At 32.5% G+C, this 18867-nt stretch overlaps 1 protein-coding gene across 1 annotated transcript in view; it reads left to right on the top strand.

Moving 5' to 3' along the window:
* The window catches only part of LOC115885669 (centrosomal protein of 162 kDa), a 53809-nt gene that overhangs the window by 29460 nt on the left and 5482 nt on the right, over window positions 1–18867 (top strand). The window contains exons 4-6 of the mRNA XM_030904650.1: window positions 2369–2873; window positions 5773–5983; window positions 8053–8328. Coding sequence (XP_030760510.1) covers window positions 2369–2873; window positions 5773–5983; window positions 8053–8328 — 992 coding nt within the window. The remainder of the gene's footprint in view (window positions 1–2368; window positions 2874–5772; window positions 5984–8052; window positions 8329–18867) is intronic.

The raw sequence follows: 18867 nt of genomic DNA, 5'->3' as shown, positions 1-18867 counted from the left end.
TTTTAAAGCTGTTAAGCTGCTTTAAAAAAAATGTACAAAATGTACAGGTGGTAAAAATAAAAATTTTGCATGCCTATTTGTTTACAAAAAGAAAACTAAGTATTTAAATCTTTGTAAAAGAGCATGGGCGCCGGACAGGGGGGGCAAGAGGGAGCATTTGCCCCTCCCCCCCTGGACACTGAAACAGTAAAAATAAAAGCTATCTTTTTACATCCATCTGTAAAAAAATAATCATTATTATGAAATTTTGGTAATTATTGGGAAAACTGGAAATCGTCAGATTTTCACCAAAATTGGTATACACCCTATTTTGAGGTCGTAGATTACGAATCTGAAGTTTTTTCTTGGCGGTCTCTTACCGGTTTTCAGAAAAACGGAAAATTATTTCAACATCGAATTTTTCTTAATTTCTCATATTTTTAAGGTTTTCTAGCACATATTTTGTTAGGTATTCAATAAACAATGATGTTATTGCTATTTTCTGTTACTTTTTTAACCAATTCTATGCATAATAGAGGAAAATTTGCTAAAATAAATTTGTAAACAATCTGAAAATGTTGAGTTATGTGTTTCTGGCATTTAAAGCAACGTTGCCAATGCTAAACCTAAATTTAGCGTGATTTTTTCGCTCATTCTGGGATTACGAAAGGCGGTCGCCAGAAGAACGGCTCCTTCCCATAATTGCTATTTTACCAACGAGAACTGACTATTTATAACCACGAAGTTGCACGAAAGAGATTTGATTGCATTGCTTACAACTTCCATGCGGAGGGTGTTAATCTTTTCTTGTTATATTATATCAAAAAAAGATTAACCCCCTCCGCAAAGAAGTTAAAACCAATGCAATCAAAACCCTTTCGTGCAACTTCGTGGTTATGAATAATATAATATAACAAAAAAAAATTAACCCCCTCCACATAGAAGTTGAAACCAATGCAATCAAAACTCTTCCGCGTAACTTTGTGGATATAGGTAGGTATATTTAATTATTTGTCGATGTCATAATAGGAAATTTATTTAAAATCCCTAATCACCCGAAAAATAGAAGATATGGCAACGTTGTAAATTTTCAAATTTCTAGATTAGGTTTAGAATATAGTTGTCTCTCTCATTACATAGGAGAGCGAAAGAAGGATATATCAAATGTCAAACTTCCGTCTGGTCTCAATTTTCTTTGTTATTTTGTTAAGAAAAGTGTTTTTCAGTAAAATTTTGGACATTTTTCTATCCCCAATCAAGTGCAGCTTTTAGATAAACTATAATATAACGGAAATATAGTGAAATTATTACTTTATAGGGTCGAAATAAAGAAAAATTCAATGTTGAAATAATTTTCCGTTTTTCTGAAAAACGGTAAGAGACCGCCAAGAAACAAGTTCAGATTCGTAATCTACGACCTCAAAATAGTGTGTATACCAATTTTGATGAAAATCGGACGATTTCCAGTTTTCCCAATAATTACCGAAATTTTTAGGTGTTACCTGTAAAATAATAAAAAATGTATTTCAATTTTTTATTTATTTTTACCTTGCCCCCCCCCCCCTAAACTTCATTCTTCCGGCGCCCATGTAAAAGAGTATACCAATTAAATATACCACCATTAACTCCGCCGAAAAATTAGTTAATTACATTGGTACTGAATCGTTTTACTTAATAAATTATTCTAAATAAATTGTGGATTTGACTCAGAAATCAATATAAAATTGAAAATTTGTTACATCTTTAAAAATAATCTAAAATGTCGATATTCAAGAAAATGCAAATTTCTACAAAAACTTGAAAAGATAGGTAAAAAATGGTATAATACAATTTGATAGACAACTAAATTGTGTATCTGATTCTCGTAAAATATATAGAGTGTTCCATTTAAATTAAACAAGTTATTGCCGTTTAAAGCTAGTAATTATTTAATATAAATTTTTAGACACTCTGTATAAGGTAGCATTTTGTTTATTATTGCAATACAATATCTGATCAATAAATAAACTTCAGTAAATATTTATATTTACTTTTATTATTAAAAGAGTGTGATAAACCTTAATCAAATTTACCTTTATTTTAATCCTGGAATCTAATAATAGAATAATATACAGGGTGTTCCATTTAAAAAAAATACAACTATAATATTTTTTACTTATTTGGGACACTCTGTATATTGTAAAAATATTTTGTAAATTGTAGCTCCAATAGTCCTTCAATAAATCCAAAACTTACAATTTGTAAAAATATAATCGTTTAGCTACAATACTCCGTGTTGTACGTGGTGAACAACCCTGTATATGAAAATAGGGATTTTAATGCATGGAAGACGTGTATCAAATCGTGTATCATCAGAGATATTTTGAAAAAAATCTGTTTTAAATTGCAGTAGCAGCAAAGGAGGATGCCGTGGATACGAATCTTTCAGCCAGGCGACTGCTCGAAGATAGAATCAAAACATTAGAACAGGAAGTTTCCAATAGGGATTCCCAGTCATCTAGAGTTTTCTTAGATATTCAAGAGAAGTTTAACCAAATGAAAAATAAATACGAGAGTCACATCGAAGACCTCGAACTTCACGTCAGCGATTTAAAAGCCCAATTAAAGACGAAATCGGATACTTACGATGTTTACACACAAACGTTTCTTGAAGATAAACTTCCCCAAAAGGAAACATTCAGCGTTGCAATACAGACAGTTGCTGTGACAACTAAGCCGAAAAATGTGATGGCAAAGAAAACGTCTGATAGGGAGTCTATCAAAGAAGATGCGCATTTACTAGCGACAATTAGAGGTTTACAAACAGATTTGTCCAATAAAGAAAAGGTCATCGTTAAGCTCCAAAAAGAACTTGAAGAAAGTAAGAAAACAAACCGAAGGTTGCAAAAAGAAAGGTAATGTATTCTCCGCAGGGTTGGGTAACGACGCGTAGAGAATTAATTTTCTACGTGTATTTAGAAAAGTGCGTAGAAAATGTAGAATATTAAGTGGAAAATGTATAAAATCTGAAGAGGTACAAAATTAATTTTATATATTTAAAACGTTTTTTTTTTACTTTTCAAGTTTCTTTCTTGGTATTTTCTTTAAATTCTATAAGTGTTAAAACTCTAATATGTGCGCGCGTATCTACCTATCTCTCTATTCTGTGACGGTACTAACTCCCTCAAGATAAGAGACACTAATCGATCTGAAGACTATTAGAATTTTTTTTATTTAATCTAAAGACCATACAGAAAAGTCTAATTTTTTCAAAGGCTCACCCCTATAACTTTTTTACTTTTTCAAATAACATAACGAGATTTGGTACGTTAGTATATATGATTTAAATTAGGATTGATTGACGTATTCAATTGTTTTTGGTCACTTCCTGTTTCCCCCGAAATGACTACAACTTTTGATTTTTAAATGGCACCTATGATATATATTTTTACTTTATTCGATAAAAAATGACACTCTGAATAGAATGTCATATCATATGTCAACTTTTGACATTTTCGCTTAAAAACATATATTTTAATTTTCAATTTAGAGTGCCATGGCTGCCTTAATCACACTATTTTTTAATCAAGTAGCCTTGGAAAAATATATATGTTCATCTAATGTTTTTCGTGTCTTGTCCTGGCCGATTAAAAGATGCCGAAATCTATGCCTTACTATTGAAAACTTTTTTGTTAAATGTTAAACATACTATAGCAAAGTTTATAGAATTAAAAATATCTGTAAACTTCGACTATAGTGTATCTAACAAGTCAGGGAAGATTTCGACAGACAACATCCAAAAAATTACAGAAAATACGATATGCCTGTAAATTATAATAACACAATTGTCACTGTCACGAATTCTTCCATTGTAGGTGCATATCTATTTAAAATAATATGGAACTTAATAGTTAAGCTTTTTTTAACATACTATACAGGGTGCTACAAATTCGAGGTACGAGCATTGGTATCGCGGTAACCGTAATAGATACAAATACGGTTAAATTGGGGCAAAGTTGCGCTTTGGGATGTTAATACTAAAATACTGTCAAAAAAGTTTGAAAAATTTTAAGGATTGCTGAGTTTTTTGGAAAAACGGATTTTTTGAAAATCAATTTTATTTTTTCCTGTCGTTACATTTTAGAAAATCAAAAAAATAATGGCAAATTCTCATAGCCACTTTATAGGGCTATCTGATGGTATTTTTAGATTTTCAAATTGGCTAATAATTTGTGAGATACAGAGGCCAACTTAATTTTTTTAAATACGGACCTGCATTTTTATTTGAGGTTTTGAAAGAACTCGGTCTCCTGAGTACAGTGATATACCACACTTAATACTTTTTTGTTTTTGACATTTGAACACAATTTATTTAAACTAATTTCAAGTCCGGCTCTGTTTTTTAAATATTTAATCTATTCATCGTTACAATATTGTGAAGCTGTCAAACTTAACAATGACGTGGAGTAAAAATGAAATCAATACATTTCAACATTTAGAGTACAAAAACAATTAACGAGCAATAAAGGACAGCTAAAGCATTATTACAAAATGCATTCGGAAGTATAAGAAGAAGATATGTTCAAAGAGCTATAAATAAAATTGAACGAAAAATAAATTTGTGCATTATGGAGAGTGGTAACCCTGTCGAACATGTAGAGCATTAGAAACTAGTTTGTAGAAGTTGATTTATTTATAATAATTACGATTAATATTATGCATATTATAAGATCGTACACTGAGATTTCAAATTCACAATAGAAAAAGTTAAAAATAAAATCTTTAATAAATTGTACTGAAGCTGTGATTGGTTCCTTGTGAAACATCGTTGAAATATTAGTATTTTAATAAAGCACGCTTTTAGATGTTTCAAAAAACTAAGTTTAGAGCTAGTTTAGTGGCTAGTTTTTTGAAACATCTAAAAGCGTGCTTTATTAAAATACTAATAAAATCTTTAAATTGCTGACCTGGATATTAATTATTTGAATCTTTCAATTGGCTTGATTTTCCTTATTCAATGTTAATTAGCGCAGATCGATAATTCAAAAACCAGAGTCGGACTTGAAATTATTTTAAATAACAATTAAATAGATTTGTTATTGTTAAACTACCCAAAACAAAAAAAGTATCAAGTGTAGCATATCATTGTACTCAGGAGACCAAGTTCTTTCAAAACATGATATAAAAAATGCAGGTCCGTATTTAAAAAAATTAAGTTGGCCTCTGTATCCCACAAATTATCAGCTAATTTGAAAATCTAAATATACCATCAGATAGCCCTAATAAAGTGGCTATGAGAATGTGCAATTAGTTTTTTGATTTTCTAAAAAATAACGACAGGAAAAAATAAAATTGATTTTCAAAAAAAAATCGTTTTTTTCCGAAAAACTCCGAAATTGTAAAAACTTTTTTGATTGCATCTTGGTAAACATGCCAAGAAACAACTTTGCCCCTTGATCTTCGTATCTATTACGGTTTCCGAGATACCAATGCTCGTACCCCGAATTTGTAGCACCCTGTATACTATCTATATATTTATTAAATTGGCTATATATTTGCTACATAATAAATAACGATTAGAGATATCATTATTAGTTTGTTTCTTGTACAAATCGATTAAAGTATTTGAAATAAATACAAACTCAAAAAACAGCTTACAATATACACAACCAATTTTCTACGTCTGGACATGTAAAAAATGTAGAAAATTAGCTGGTGTAGAAAATACGGTAGAATATATCAAATTTTCTACCTCCCCAACCCTAGCTCTCCGTGATTTTATCTGCTGAATTTCACAGTCATTTTTATTTTCAGAGAGGGCAGTTTAAGAAACTTAAGTGAGAGAAAGGACTTCAGAAGCTATCCGGAAAAATTGGCATCCCAATCTATGAGATCAGAAAGTATACAAGATTTTCGGAAGGAGGAAGAAATACAACAAATGAAATTAGAGAGAGATCGATTGAAACACCAACTTGCCAAGCTAGAGGAAGATTATCAGTCATTAAAAAAGAAGAGATTAGATGATGTAAGTTTTGCTTAATATTATTTCTATGGTTTCCATACGTCCGGATTTACCCGGACATGTCGGAGATTTTAAGGTGTCCAGTGAAACAACTTAGCCTTGTTGAATATTTTAGGAACAGAAAACTTAAAAAATATTTATGATTTCGTTTTACGATCTCGTTTCTGCCGATGTCATTTATTTTTTTAAGTATACACAATGTAGTAACAATTTCGATGCTCAACATTGGCATCTCTGAAACTACGAGAGATACGAAATCGGTTTAAATGGGACAAAAGTTGCGTAATTAGAAGTTTGACAAACACCCCTGTATCTTGATTAGTTTCGGATTTATGCCAAAAAAATGAAAATAATACGTTTATTTTAAATAAATGAGAATATCTTCAGAACTATTGTATCTGTTGCAACGTAAGTTGGTAGTTTTATATTTTTGACCTAGGCCAATTAAATGCCGTTTTCAGAAAATTTCTAAGCCTTCTAGATTTCGCACAACAGTCAAGTTCTTGTTTTCTTATGGCCGCCATTTTGGATTATTATATTATTAGATAGAGCAAAAAATAATCTATACCGTGGTATCTAATATTTATACATTATTATGTAAATTCACCAAAAAAATTAGATTTTTTTAAAAATTCGCTCAAAAGATCAAGTCTGCCTTGGAAATCCAATTGACACTTTATATGACATCAAATTAATTTTTGTTTACTCTATTAAGAGTCAAATCTGGACACAAAAAATTATAGTAGATAGTGTAAAGTGTATTAACAGTCAACAAAATATTCACAAGTGAGGAAACACGAGCAATTCCGATATGGCATGCGCAAATTATAGTCCTGAAGGACACAGCCTCATCGTAATATTTTCGCAAGGATTTCAAGAAATTTAGCAGTTGCCGGTAGCTTTAAAAAACAAGAGGGCTATATTTTAAAAGGCTTAATGATATTAATGTGCCAGCTCAGATTAAAATAAATCCGGAAACTTCTAGCCATAAAATAAGTCGCGAGTGTTGTATAAGTGATTCTTATGTAGGGAAAATTATCAAAAAGCATAAATATCGCAACTTTTAATTTAAATGTGTACCAAGTTTACATTTTTTACATGCTGGTGATCACGAGAGGCGATTACAACTTTGCAAATGGTTTCGGGAAAGTATTCAAGTATTCATTTCCCTTTTTTCTAGAAAAATATTATGGACGGATGAATCTTTAGCTCAATTCGGGTTTCTCTTATTACCGATTCTGAACCGTCCTAGAATTGTGATGCGTATGCGCAGAAGGAAATATGAAGACATTATTTCATTTACGCATGCGCTGTAGAGTTCTAGGACAGTTCTGAATCGGTAATAACAAGAACCCGAACAAAGCTTTTATTTACAAATTCTGGTACATTTAGCAGAAAAAAAAATTACATCCAGATCACAAATAAGATATTCTTTGGGCATCTGGGCTGGCATTCTTGGCAATAAAATTTTAGGTTCTGTATTAACCTGTATTGAGCTCTGCTATACAATTTTTGTGCGTCGAGAATTGACAATTAATAGAATAAACAAAAAATAACTTGCTGACATATAAAGTGTCAACTGGATTTCCAAGCCAGACTTGATCTTGCGAATTTTTAATAGAACTATTTTTTAGTGAATTTACATAATAATATGAATAAAAATTAGATACCACCGTATAAACTTTTTTTCGCTCTATCTAATAGTTTAAAAATACAAAATGGCGACCATAAGAAACCAATAACTTCACTGTTGTTGTGCAAAATCTAGAAGGTTTAGAAATTTTCTGAACACGACATTTAATTGGCCGAGGTCAAAAATATAAAACTACCAACTTACGTTGCGATAGATATTCTGAAGATATTCTCATTTAAAATAAGCGTATTATTTTCGTTTTTTAGGATAAATCCGAAACTAATCAAGATACCGGGGTTTTCTTCATAGGTGTTTGTCAAACTTCTAATTACGCTACTTTTGTCCCATTTAACCGATTTCGTATCTCTCTTACTTCCTGAGATGCCAATGTTGAGCATCGAAATTGTCGCCACCCTGTATACCTCTCTATTTTTTGTAGTTAACTGCTCTTCAAGAAGCCCACGAACGAGAAATAGCTAACTATATGACAAGTGTTACGCCTCTGAGGGAACAACTCGAATTACAACAAGTTACTATAAATACTTTACAGACGCAGTTAACAAAAGCCAAAGAAGAATTGGCCGTTATTAACGTAGAAAGAGATCACTTGAACAATCGCCTCTACAGTTCTGTTCACGACAGCAAAATGTATATGAAAAATGCCCCTGAACGTGTAGAGCAAGATAATGTGGAAATCGACGCTTTATTAAAAAAGGTATGTAAAATTTTAAAAATATAATATTCCGGGTGCGTCTCAAAAGTGACTCACACCTATAACTTTTTTATTTTTTCAGATAAAAAACGAGATTTGGTAGGTTAGTATATTACACAAATTAGGATTGATTGGTGTATTCAATTGTTGTTGGTCACTTCCTGTTTCACCGGATATTACTACAACTTTTGATTTTTAAATTGCACCCTCGGCATATTTCTTCTACTTTATCGGATAGAAAATGATACTCTGAAATAGAATGGCATATCGTATGTCAACTTTTGACATTTTTGCATATGGTTGTATTTGAAATTGTAACGTGCGGTTCATAACGACAATTTGACTCGAAATACCAAGTGTGTGGTACCAAATTATTCATAAAAAATGCTTTTTCCAAATACGCTAGTGTGCCACCCTTGTCCCATTTGAAAAAAATGAGATATTATTAAAAATACGATTTGGGCATCTTTTAACCCGCCAGGACAGGACACGAAAAACATTAGACGATCAAATCTATTTTTCCAAGGCTCCATGATTAAAAATGAATGTTTTAGCACAGCCATGGCACTGTAGATTGAAATTTAAAATACGATTTTTTTAAAGCGAAAATATCAAAAGTTGACATATGATATGTCATTCTATTCAGGGTGTCATTTTCTATCGAATAAAGTAAAAAAATACCGAGGGTGTCATTTAAAAATCAAAAGTTGTACCTAGCCATTTCCGATAAAACAGTAAGTGACCAAAAACAATTGAATACGTCAATTAATCCTAATTTATGTCATATACGAACATAGCAAATCTCGTTTTTTTATCTGAAAAACTAAAAAAAGTTATAGAGGTGAGCCACTTTCGAGACGCGCCCGGTAGACCTAGATATACGGTTATAGAATTTTGATTTGATTGTTTTATATAATTTTTATTATTTTTTTTTATTTAATAATGTTGATTGTTTGAGATTTTTTGTTTAAAAATATACTACTTCAGTTTTTAGATATTCTCTAGTAGTCTAGTTACGCGGAATCCGAACCGCGGTCCTCAGCCATATTATTGTCAATGGCTTACCGACTCGGCGAATGTCTAAATCGTCTCTTACTCACGAGATATCCGGCCTCATCCAGGAATCGAACCGCCCAAACAGGCGTGAATGAGCAGTGTGTGTCAATAGATTTTACACTTTTGCCATGGAACAACAGCACGACAGAGTCTCTAGACGGACACCCGTCTATCCACTCGCATCGCCTAACGTTGCTTAACTTCGGTGATCTATCGGGAACCGGTGTTTCAACGTAGCTCGCCCGTTGCTCCTCTAAAATTTGAATAGCATAGGGCGCGGTGGGGTAAAAATGGGACATTTTACATATCTTTTTATTTTTTTCCCATTAAAAAAACCTTAAAGTAAATAAAAAAATACCTAAAGTGGGTAAAATTTCACGGGAAATTACATTATATTCACCAAATGTCATAAAAACAAGTATTTCTTTAATAAAAAAAAATAAATCTCTGTCTCATTTTTTTCCTGTCGTTGGGGCAAAAATAAGACATGCTTGGAAAAAAATGAGACAGGGTGTAAAACGAAGGTTTCCATCATATTATTCGATCTGGGGAAAGACTGATACAGGTAAGTATAAAAATAAGACACACAACATTTTGTGAATTATTAATTTGTACTGTTTTAATTTCAAAAAATGGGAAAAATCTCATAATACTGTTTAACAAAACAAGTCAAAGTAAACTAATAAGTAAATTCTACTTAAAAAATAGAACGTAGGGTAAGTATAATAAAACATTTAGCTAATTAACAGAAAACTTTTGAAAGTCTATCGGAAAAGCAAGCTTTTGGGACATTCTAGCGGTTCCTCCTTGGCAACTAGGGGAGGGTAATTTCATTACAATATCGTCTTTGTCCACATTATAATTTTCAGGCACGGTGGGAAATACAAATTTGTTCACTTGTCGACGCATATACGATACGCAGTACTCACTTCCCTTGATATTTTCTACTAACGCAACGTAATGTACCAGTTTCTTTTTTGTAGCAAACTTTATTAAAACATAGTCTCCGGAATGTATCTCATTTGAGCAGGTGTCAAATTCGTTATCTGAATTGGATTCAACTAGATCAGCTAACGTCATATCATCCACATCACTTTCGTCTTGAAGAATAATGCCTTCGGCTTCACTTTCTGAGGAAGAACTTGGAACTCGATCTATTTTTTGAATATTTTTCTTTTGTACCTTTTTTGTTTGAACTCTACCTTTTTGAATGACTTCTTTTTGTTTAATGCTTTCTAAATATTCAGCACTCGTAAGAACCGCAGAGTTTGAATTAATCTTACGTCTTGTCTTAGTCTCAGGATTTGTTTTATTGATTTTGGCAAGCAAAATTTCTTCGAACGTGGTGGACGATGAAGCTGTGCCCGCGATTGAAATATTTGATGTGGATGCCAAATTAATTTCATTTATTATCTGGTTTTCCTCGGGTTCTGTTATCTTTTCTTCTCCCTCTCTGTGTTTATCTTCTCTATTAGGTTCTTCAACTGTTTCAATTTCAGCCTCTTCGGCATTTAAATTATACATACTACTATTTAGTACAGTATCTCGTTGTGCACATTCGTTATATCTTTTTAGCTTCACTTCATTAAGTCTTTCTTTTGGGTATTTTTCCTTAGAACAGGGATACAGACCAGTAGTTTCAAACGATCGTTTTATGACATCTCGTGAAATTCCCTCATTCCATAGTTCACAGATCATATTTGCAAACTCACATTTGGTGAGCTTCCTTTGGTTTAATCTTTGCCACTCTATAAGTTTTTGATTCCATTTTAATTTTAAAGGTCCAAAACAGCATTTGTCTAATGGTTGCAAAAGGTTAGTCGCATGTGGTGGTAGTTTAAATAAGGTAATGTTATTCTGGATGGCAAGCTCTATGGTCCCTGTATCCAAGTGAGAAACATGCCCGTCCATTATAACAAGAAGGGGTCTTTGCTGGACCATCTTGCAGAACTTTTGAAACCAAGAATTAAAAACCGCTGTTGTCATCCATCCCTTGTCGGATACAGCATAGCATGTATTTTCAATGTCTTGCGTTCCTTTCCAAGTGCTCCATAAATTTTGTTCTTCATATATTATTAAGGGCGGCAAGAGATCTCCGTTTGCCGAAATGCAGGCCATTGTTGTAACATTTTCTTTTCCGGAACCTTCGATACTCCGATGAACCCTTTGTCCTATCCAAAACAAGTGGATTAGATTAAAAAATAGTTTAAGTATTACAATCCTAACTTACCTATCGCTGAGACGCCCTTTACTCTACCGGGATCTAAATTAAAACTAGTTTCGTCTAGATTAAATATATGTGAGGGTTTATCTTGTTATCCCAGTTTCTTAATTGTTTCCCCAAGTTTATCATAAAAGGAATAGATGATAAAGGGGTCACTGGTTGCAGTTCTTCGGCACTTTTCCAACTGTTCCATCTTTTTTTGACTTAGTCCATTTCTTTTGCAGAACGTCCGAAACCAGTCATCTCCGGGTTTTCCATTATTAAAAACGGGTTTTAAATTATTTTCATTGACGTAAGTTTGAACAACACGATTAATTTCTTCTTTGGATAGAGCAAATCCCCATTTAGCCATCACGGTGATCTTTTGGGTTAGATCCATAAAATAATTAACTAGAAAGAAGTGTCAACTCTGTGTTAAATCGCGGAAACATGATACGCCACCGAAAGCCTTCGTTGTCGTCTGGAGAACTAATTTTCCAATTGACAGGTTGACATGATAAGGACATGATGGCTTAATTCTCATTTCCGTTTCCGGTTATACAATGGCGGGTCCTCTTTCAGTTCAAATGTATTTTGTATTTTTTCTTTTCATAAATAAAACCAAAAAATTATTTATTCACATCTATTTATTTGAAATATGGAACAACGTGACTAAATAAATATAAAAATATAGAGGATTGTATTGTTTCAATACCAATTAGTTAATTATATGTACTTTTAACGTAAATTAGTTAAGGTATAAGCATGACTTACAGTAATTTGTAAATAAACACACGTATTCGCAGACTTCAAGGGCAGAAAACGGACACAGGAACATGAAAACGGGAGCCTTATACAAAAACCTGAAAACAGAAAAACAATTTTTTATATACTAAAATTAACAATGTAAAAATATCAATAGGTATAAAATATAAATATACTGTTTAAAAAAGCGTCCATTATTCCCAAAGAGGCCTGGCTTATTAATCAAAAAGAAGCAAAAAGAGACTTTTAGTCGGATAACATAATCAGATTATCAGTCCGATTTATTGCATTATTGACGATAAATCGCACATACTGGAGATAACTAATGTTGGCTATAGTTAAAAATGATCTTACCTTGCTGTAAATTGCTTCCATTTTCAGAAAAATCGCCGATCAAAGATATTATAACACCATTTTCTTGCATCTAAAAAATGTAAAAACAGTGTTTATTTACTACCTATTTTTCATATACATGGGACATACCTACTACTGCAGAAACGTCATTTTCTCCAGGATTCTTTATGTAATATATATTATATATACTTTATTACCATTATATTTATAAATTTCAGCCGAAATATTAAATTGAACTTCCAAAACGAAACTAAACGGAATGAATTAAAATGGCGTCGAATATTTTCGAATTTGTTCTAGAACAAATCTGAAGTTGTCTCTGAAACTGAAATCTGTCAATTCTAAACTGTGAAGTTAGACAATAGTTAGACAAAAACAATGCTGTCCTTGTCTAGGCGGCCATACTTGTCGTGAGGAGAATGACAGGAATGACACTAATGACTGTTTCCAATTTTCCTATTTCACTGTCACCCCCCTGGTTAGATCAGCTTCTTGATCCACTGATAAGGCTTGCTTTCTACCTTGTTTCGACTTATTTTTGTTGTAAAGCGACCTACTAAGCTTGGACTTGTCGATTCTAAATTGTCGTGCTGCCTCTCTTACCCCAAGCTTCCCTTGTTTAACAAGATTTATGGCTTCTTCTAAGTCTTTTGCTGTATATTTTTTTAATTTAGGAACGTATGTTCTAGGCATTTTGAAAACAATTCCAGTTATCCTAGAATAATAATAAGTTACTAGTAGAAAACGCAAATTTTACCTGTCTCATTTTTACTCCAACAGGTGTCTCACATTTACCCCCACACAAGTCTCAATTTTACCCCAGTATAATTTTACGAGCGCTCGGGTCAGGTATCAAAGAAAGACTGTTGCACATGGTTCCAACGCATCACAAGACAAACACATGGTACAAAGAATACAAGGTATGATATTGCGCAGGTTGGTCGCTACGTCACAGGTGATAACAGGCGCTATTGGTCAGCACTCTCCGCGCGCCAGTTCAAATCGTCAAGATATTGTTATAAACCTGTTTTTTTGTTTATATACCGTCATTGAATTATCGCTAAGCAAGTTACTGTGGAGCAGTGCGTAAGGAGTCGGGCTAGGAAGCGAGAGACCGGAGTTCGATTCTCGGCCAGGACATAACTTTTTATTTATTTTTTAAATACTGTTGTATTCTATAGTTTATTTTTGTAGTATAAAAAAAAGAACTATTTATTCTGTTATTTTTTAATCTCCGGTATTAATATAAATTGATTGTTGGTACAATACCTCATTTAATATAAAATAATATTCTACTTTTTGAAATGTATCGGGCCCTAATTGTACCTAAAAGTAATATATTTTTTAGTGATATACCATATTGTAAACTATTTAATATTTCAGTCACTTAAAAAGTTAATTTGCATTGAATAATTGCCTACCATTAAAGGAAATTTGAGCTATATAATCCTTGATGGGCATATTCTGAGTATGCAAATACTTCTTCTAAATTTTGGGTTTCGTTCAACCGATTTATTCTCAAAACCTGAAACATCTACATATAAAAAGAAGCACAGGTCACTAATTACTTCCACTAATTATAATAAACTTCACCCTTGGAATTACTTCTATCAGAATTACAATACATTCAACTGCATTGGCATTTTCTACTTTTTGATGGGAAACTTCAACTTCCCAACATATTTTAAATGATGTAACAATTCCTCTTGTGGTTACTTTTCCATAGATATCCTCATCTCTGTCCTCATGTGAATTCAGAGGCAATGAACATGAAAATTATTTACCATAAACATCGCAAACTAAAAACCTAATAAACAATTTTATACCGAATATAGAAATAAATTTAGTATTCTTACCTATTATTATCGTCCAAATCCATGTTAATAGATAATTATTTTTAAATATATTTCTGCTGGTTTTAGTAATTATTAAATTAAACGAACTAAAAAGTCTTAAAAATAAACAATTCTTAACCATAACCCCAAAAATGCAGATCTCCTGTCAACTTTCTTTATTTTTTATTTATTCATTATTTTCCTAGTGACGTCACAGGTGGTATGGGCGAACTGAACGAAATTGGAGCCGCTATCGATCATACCTTGTATTCTTTGTACCATGTGTTTGTCTCATAGGAAAATGAGGAATAAATAAAAAATAAAGAAAGTTGACAGGAGATCTGCATTTTTTGGGGTTATGGTTAAGAATTGTTTATTTTTAAGACTTTTTAGTTCGTTTAATTTAATAATTACTAAAACCAGCAGTTCCAAAAAAATATATTTAAAAATAATAATTATCTATTAACATGGATTTGGACTTTGGACCATAATAGGTAAGAATACTAAATTTATTTCTATATTCGGTACCTATAAAATTGTTTATTAGGTTTCTAGTTTGCGATGTTTATGGTAAATAATTTTCATGTTCATTGCCTCTGATTTCACATGAGGACAGAGATGAGGATATATATGGAAAAGTAACCACAAGAGGAATTGTTACATCATTTAAAAAAATGTTGGGAATTTTATTGTTTCCCATCGAAAAGTAGAAAATGCCAATGCAGATGAATGTATTGTAATTGTGATAGAAGTAATTCCAAGGGTGAAGTTTATTATAATTAGTGGAAGTAATTCCAAGGGTGAAGTTTATTATAATTAGTAACCTGTGCTTCTTTTTATATGTAGATGTTTCAGGTTTTGAGAATAAATCGGTTGAACGAAACCCAAAATTTAGAGGAAGTATTTGCATACCCAGAATTTGCCCAAGCTCAATTGCCCAGCTCAAATTTCCTTTAATGGTAGGCAATTATTCAATGCAAATTAACTTTTTAAGTGACTGAAATATTAAATAGTTTACAATATGGTATATCATTAAAAATATATTACATTTAGGTACAATTAGGGCCCGATACATTTCAAAAAGTAGAATATTATTTTATATTAAATGAGGTATTGTACCAACAATCAATTTATATTAATACCGGAGATTAAAAAATAAATAGAATAAGGATAAATAGTTCTTTTTTTTTATACTACAAAAATAAACTATAGAATACAACAGTATTTAAAAAAATAAATAACAAGTTATGTCCCGGCCGAGATTCGAACTCCGGTCTCTCGCTTCCTAGCCCGACTCCTTACGCACTGCTCCACAGTAACTTGCTTAGCGATAATTCAATGACGGTATATAAACAAAAAAACAGGTTTATAACAATATCTTGACGATTTGAACTGGCGCGCGGAGCGTACTGACCAATAGCGCCTGTTATCACCTGTGACGTAGCGACCAACCTGCGCAATATCGTACCTTGTATTCTTTGTACCATGAGACAAACACAACAATATTCCGACTTTAAACGAGTCGCTCCGACAATTTAGGCTGCCGTGGCGGGAAAAGTTGGCGCCTTTTATTTGAAAGTTTTGCGAGTGTTTTTTGTGATTCCTTCAAATACATCATGTTTGATATTTTCTGTGCCATAATTGTTTAAATTTAATATAGGCATGCTCAACTTAAAAGAAGACTTAACGTTTTTACTTAATCAGAGTTTAGAAAAAGATGTTTAATAATAGAAAAAACTCACTGTCTCATTTTTACCTCAAATTTTTACTGTCTCATTTTTGCACCGCCGGCGCCATGCCCTATAGTTTTTTTTTAAATTAGAAACTTGGTATTGGCTACAGTTATATAACTCATCCTGTGTAAAATGTTTAACAACCGACTGACTAAAAGAACAACAGACTTGTCCAAGCATTTTTTTAACATATGACCATTATTGATTATAGTATTATCTTATTTGGCTGATACTAAGTTTTCTTATAGGGTTGGTGCATTCATTCTCTGCCGATGCTCCCACCATCGGAGAATATCGTAAAACTAGTACTTACATATACACGGGTTTAAATAGCGAGAATACGAATAATTTATTATTTAATTATATAAAAGTGTTAGGAAGTATAATTTTAGGCCAGTCGGTACGTCGTTTTAAATAGACCTAGGTGGAAATAATTAGGGGCAAGCTGAATTATTTTTTATTTTCTTTGTTTTGATGTGCTGAATGATATATTCATTTTGCACGGTCTGTCGATCCCGGATTTGCCCGCCATTTTGAAAAAGTCGATATAAAAACTACATTTTTACGGATTTTTTAAAATATCTCGGTCTAGGTGCATTGTAGAAAAAAATATAGGTAACCAAAGATAAAGCAAATTAAATTCTCTACAATAAACGTTCTATTAATTATTCTTGTAAACTTATCAGTTCTAAAGTTATAGCATTTAACATATAAGGCTTATTAGCCGACTATACTAACAGCTAGGTATGGTAGGCTATTAAGATCGGCAAAAAAAAGTTTTTTTAATTTCACTCAAAATGAGTTATTTGGGTCATAAATAACCTAAATACAAAATATTTTTATGGTGTCTGTCTGTCTGTCCGTCTGTAACACGATAACTCAAAAACCGCTAAACCCATTTTAACCACATTTGGTACAAAAATACTGTGGCACCCGAGAATCTGGCCATTAGATTTTGGTGGGGGTGGGGGGTTGGTAAGGGGGTATGGGAGGGGGTTAGAAATTTAAAAAAATCGTAACTCCAAAATTACAGTAGCTAGTGAAACGCGGTTTTCAATTTCAGATTAGGAATAATATTTACAACAAAATTTGTATTAACATCAAAATCAGTCAAAGTCGCAGTTTTTTAGATATTCCGTCTTTCCGTAGTCCTTTTTTGAAAAAATCCGTGTGGAGAACTCCAAACTCCCATCGGACGCGACCCCAGGTGGCGGATAGGGGAAATAACCGCGGACTAAAATTGGAAAAATTCCATTACTTTGAAACTAAAAGAACTGCCTACCAACTTTTTATTAACATATTTTAATACGTGCCTCCCGGCGCCAATTTCTTTTAAATACATCTTAATGTGCGCTAACGTTAAATTTGATACTTGATCTATTCGACAACAGCGCGAGACGGCAGCCGGGGTGCGGTCAATTACGCAAACCAGTTCGGGCGACTTTTAGTTTTAGTGTTTCATTATATCATTATACTATTCCGAAGTAAGACACAAAGATTAGGATTAGGCCTATAGGGGAAACCACTAAAAAAAGTGCGCCGAGTGCTCTACCACCAGGTAGTGTGGAAACGAGCACAAGAAAAACATAAATTTGTACTGGCAAATTATTCAAATTTACATAGAATCAGTTTCTCATATTAAATAAACCACTAGAAAATATATGTGGTGAATAAAAACGCACAACGGCAACGTCGCTTCATTTCCTTGTGACGCGTGCAACACCCCTCCACCGTCGGCGACCAGCACCGAAAGACGAAGACGAAGAAGCCGCGGCCATTCCATTACACATTCGCCTCTACTGTCAGACAGGGCGCATCATTTCATATTACTTATTTACGTAATTAGTTTTATATTGTTGAATATATTATTAATAAAACCACACACAAAAATCAGCGTTTTAGTACGCAACAATATGCTTTGTATTTAAGCGCTTGTATCTTGTTAACCTGTTCATGGACGAAATCTGTGAATAGGACATTTTTGTAGAGAATTTAAATAGCTTTCTTTTTGGTCTCTTTCAAATTTTCTGTACAGTGCACCCAGACCGAGTTATTTAAAAAAAAACATAAAAATGTCATAATTTGACAGTATTTTCCAATATGGCGGCCAAATCCGGGATCGATAGACCGTGCAAATTTAGTAGAGTATTCAACAAAGCAAAACAAAGAGAATAAGTGTTATTGCAGCTTGCCCCTAATTATTTCCACCTAAAACCACTTGTCGACTGGTCTATTTGTGAAAATTTGAAAAAAAAAATAAAAACTAAATATTTTGATATCTTCATAGTTGTTTCAAGTTGTTTCCAGTTAAAAAAACTTTTTAGATGTGTTCAACTACGGTAGCGAGCATCGTTTTAATCACCTGCCAGTGGGGCATAATTAGAGGTATTTTGGCTATAACGAAATTTTTTAAAGGTACATAATTATGATTTTAGAAGATGTTCATAAAACGTTTATTATATAAGCCTATTCATACCAACTTTATTTAAAATAAACTCACCAACTTTGATTGCCTTATTGACATACAGGCCTGGTCATGCTATTACTGTGTATAGGATTTTAACGTGTAAGACAGAGAATAATATAAATGACCGGT

This window comes from Sitophilus oryzae, unplaced genomic scaffold, assembly GCF_002938485.1.
Source record: "Sitophilus oryzae breed Bouriz unplaced genomic scaffold, Soryzae_2.0 scaffold_41_pilon_pilon, whole genome shotgun sequence".
NCBI lineage: Eukaryota > Metazoa > Arthropoda > Insecta > Coleoptera > Curculionidae > Sitophilus > Sitophilus oryzae.
This window is presented reverse-complemented; position numbering and strand designations above follow the sequence as displayed.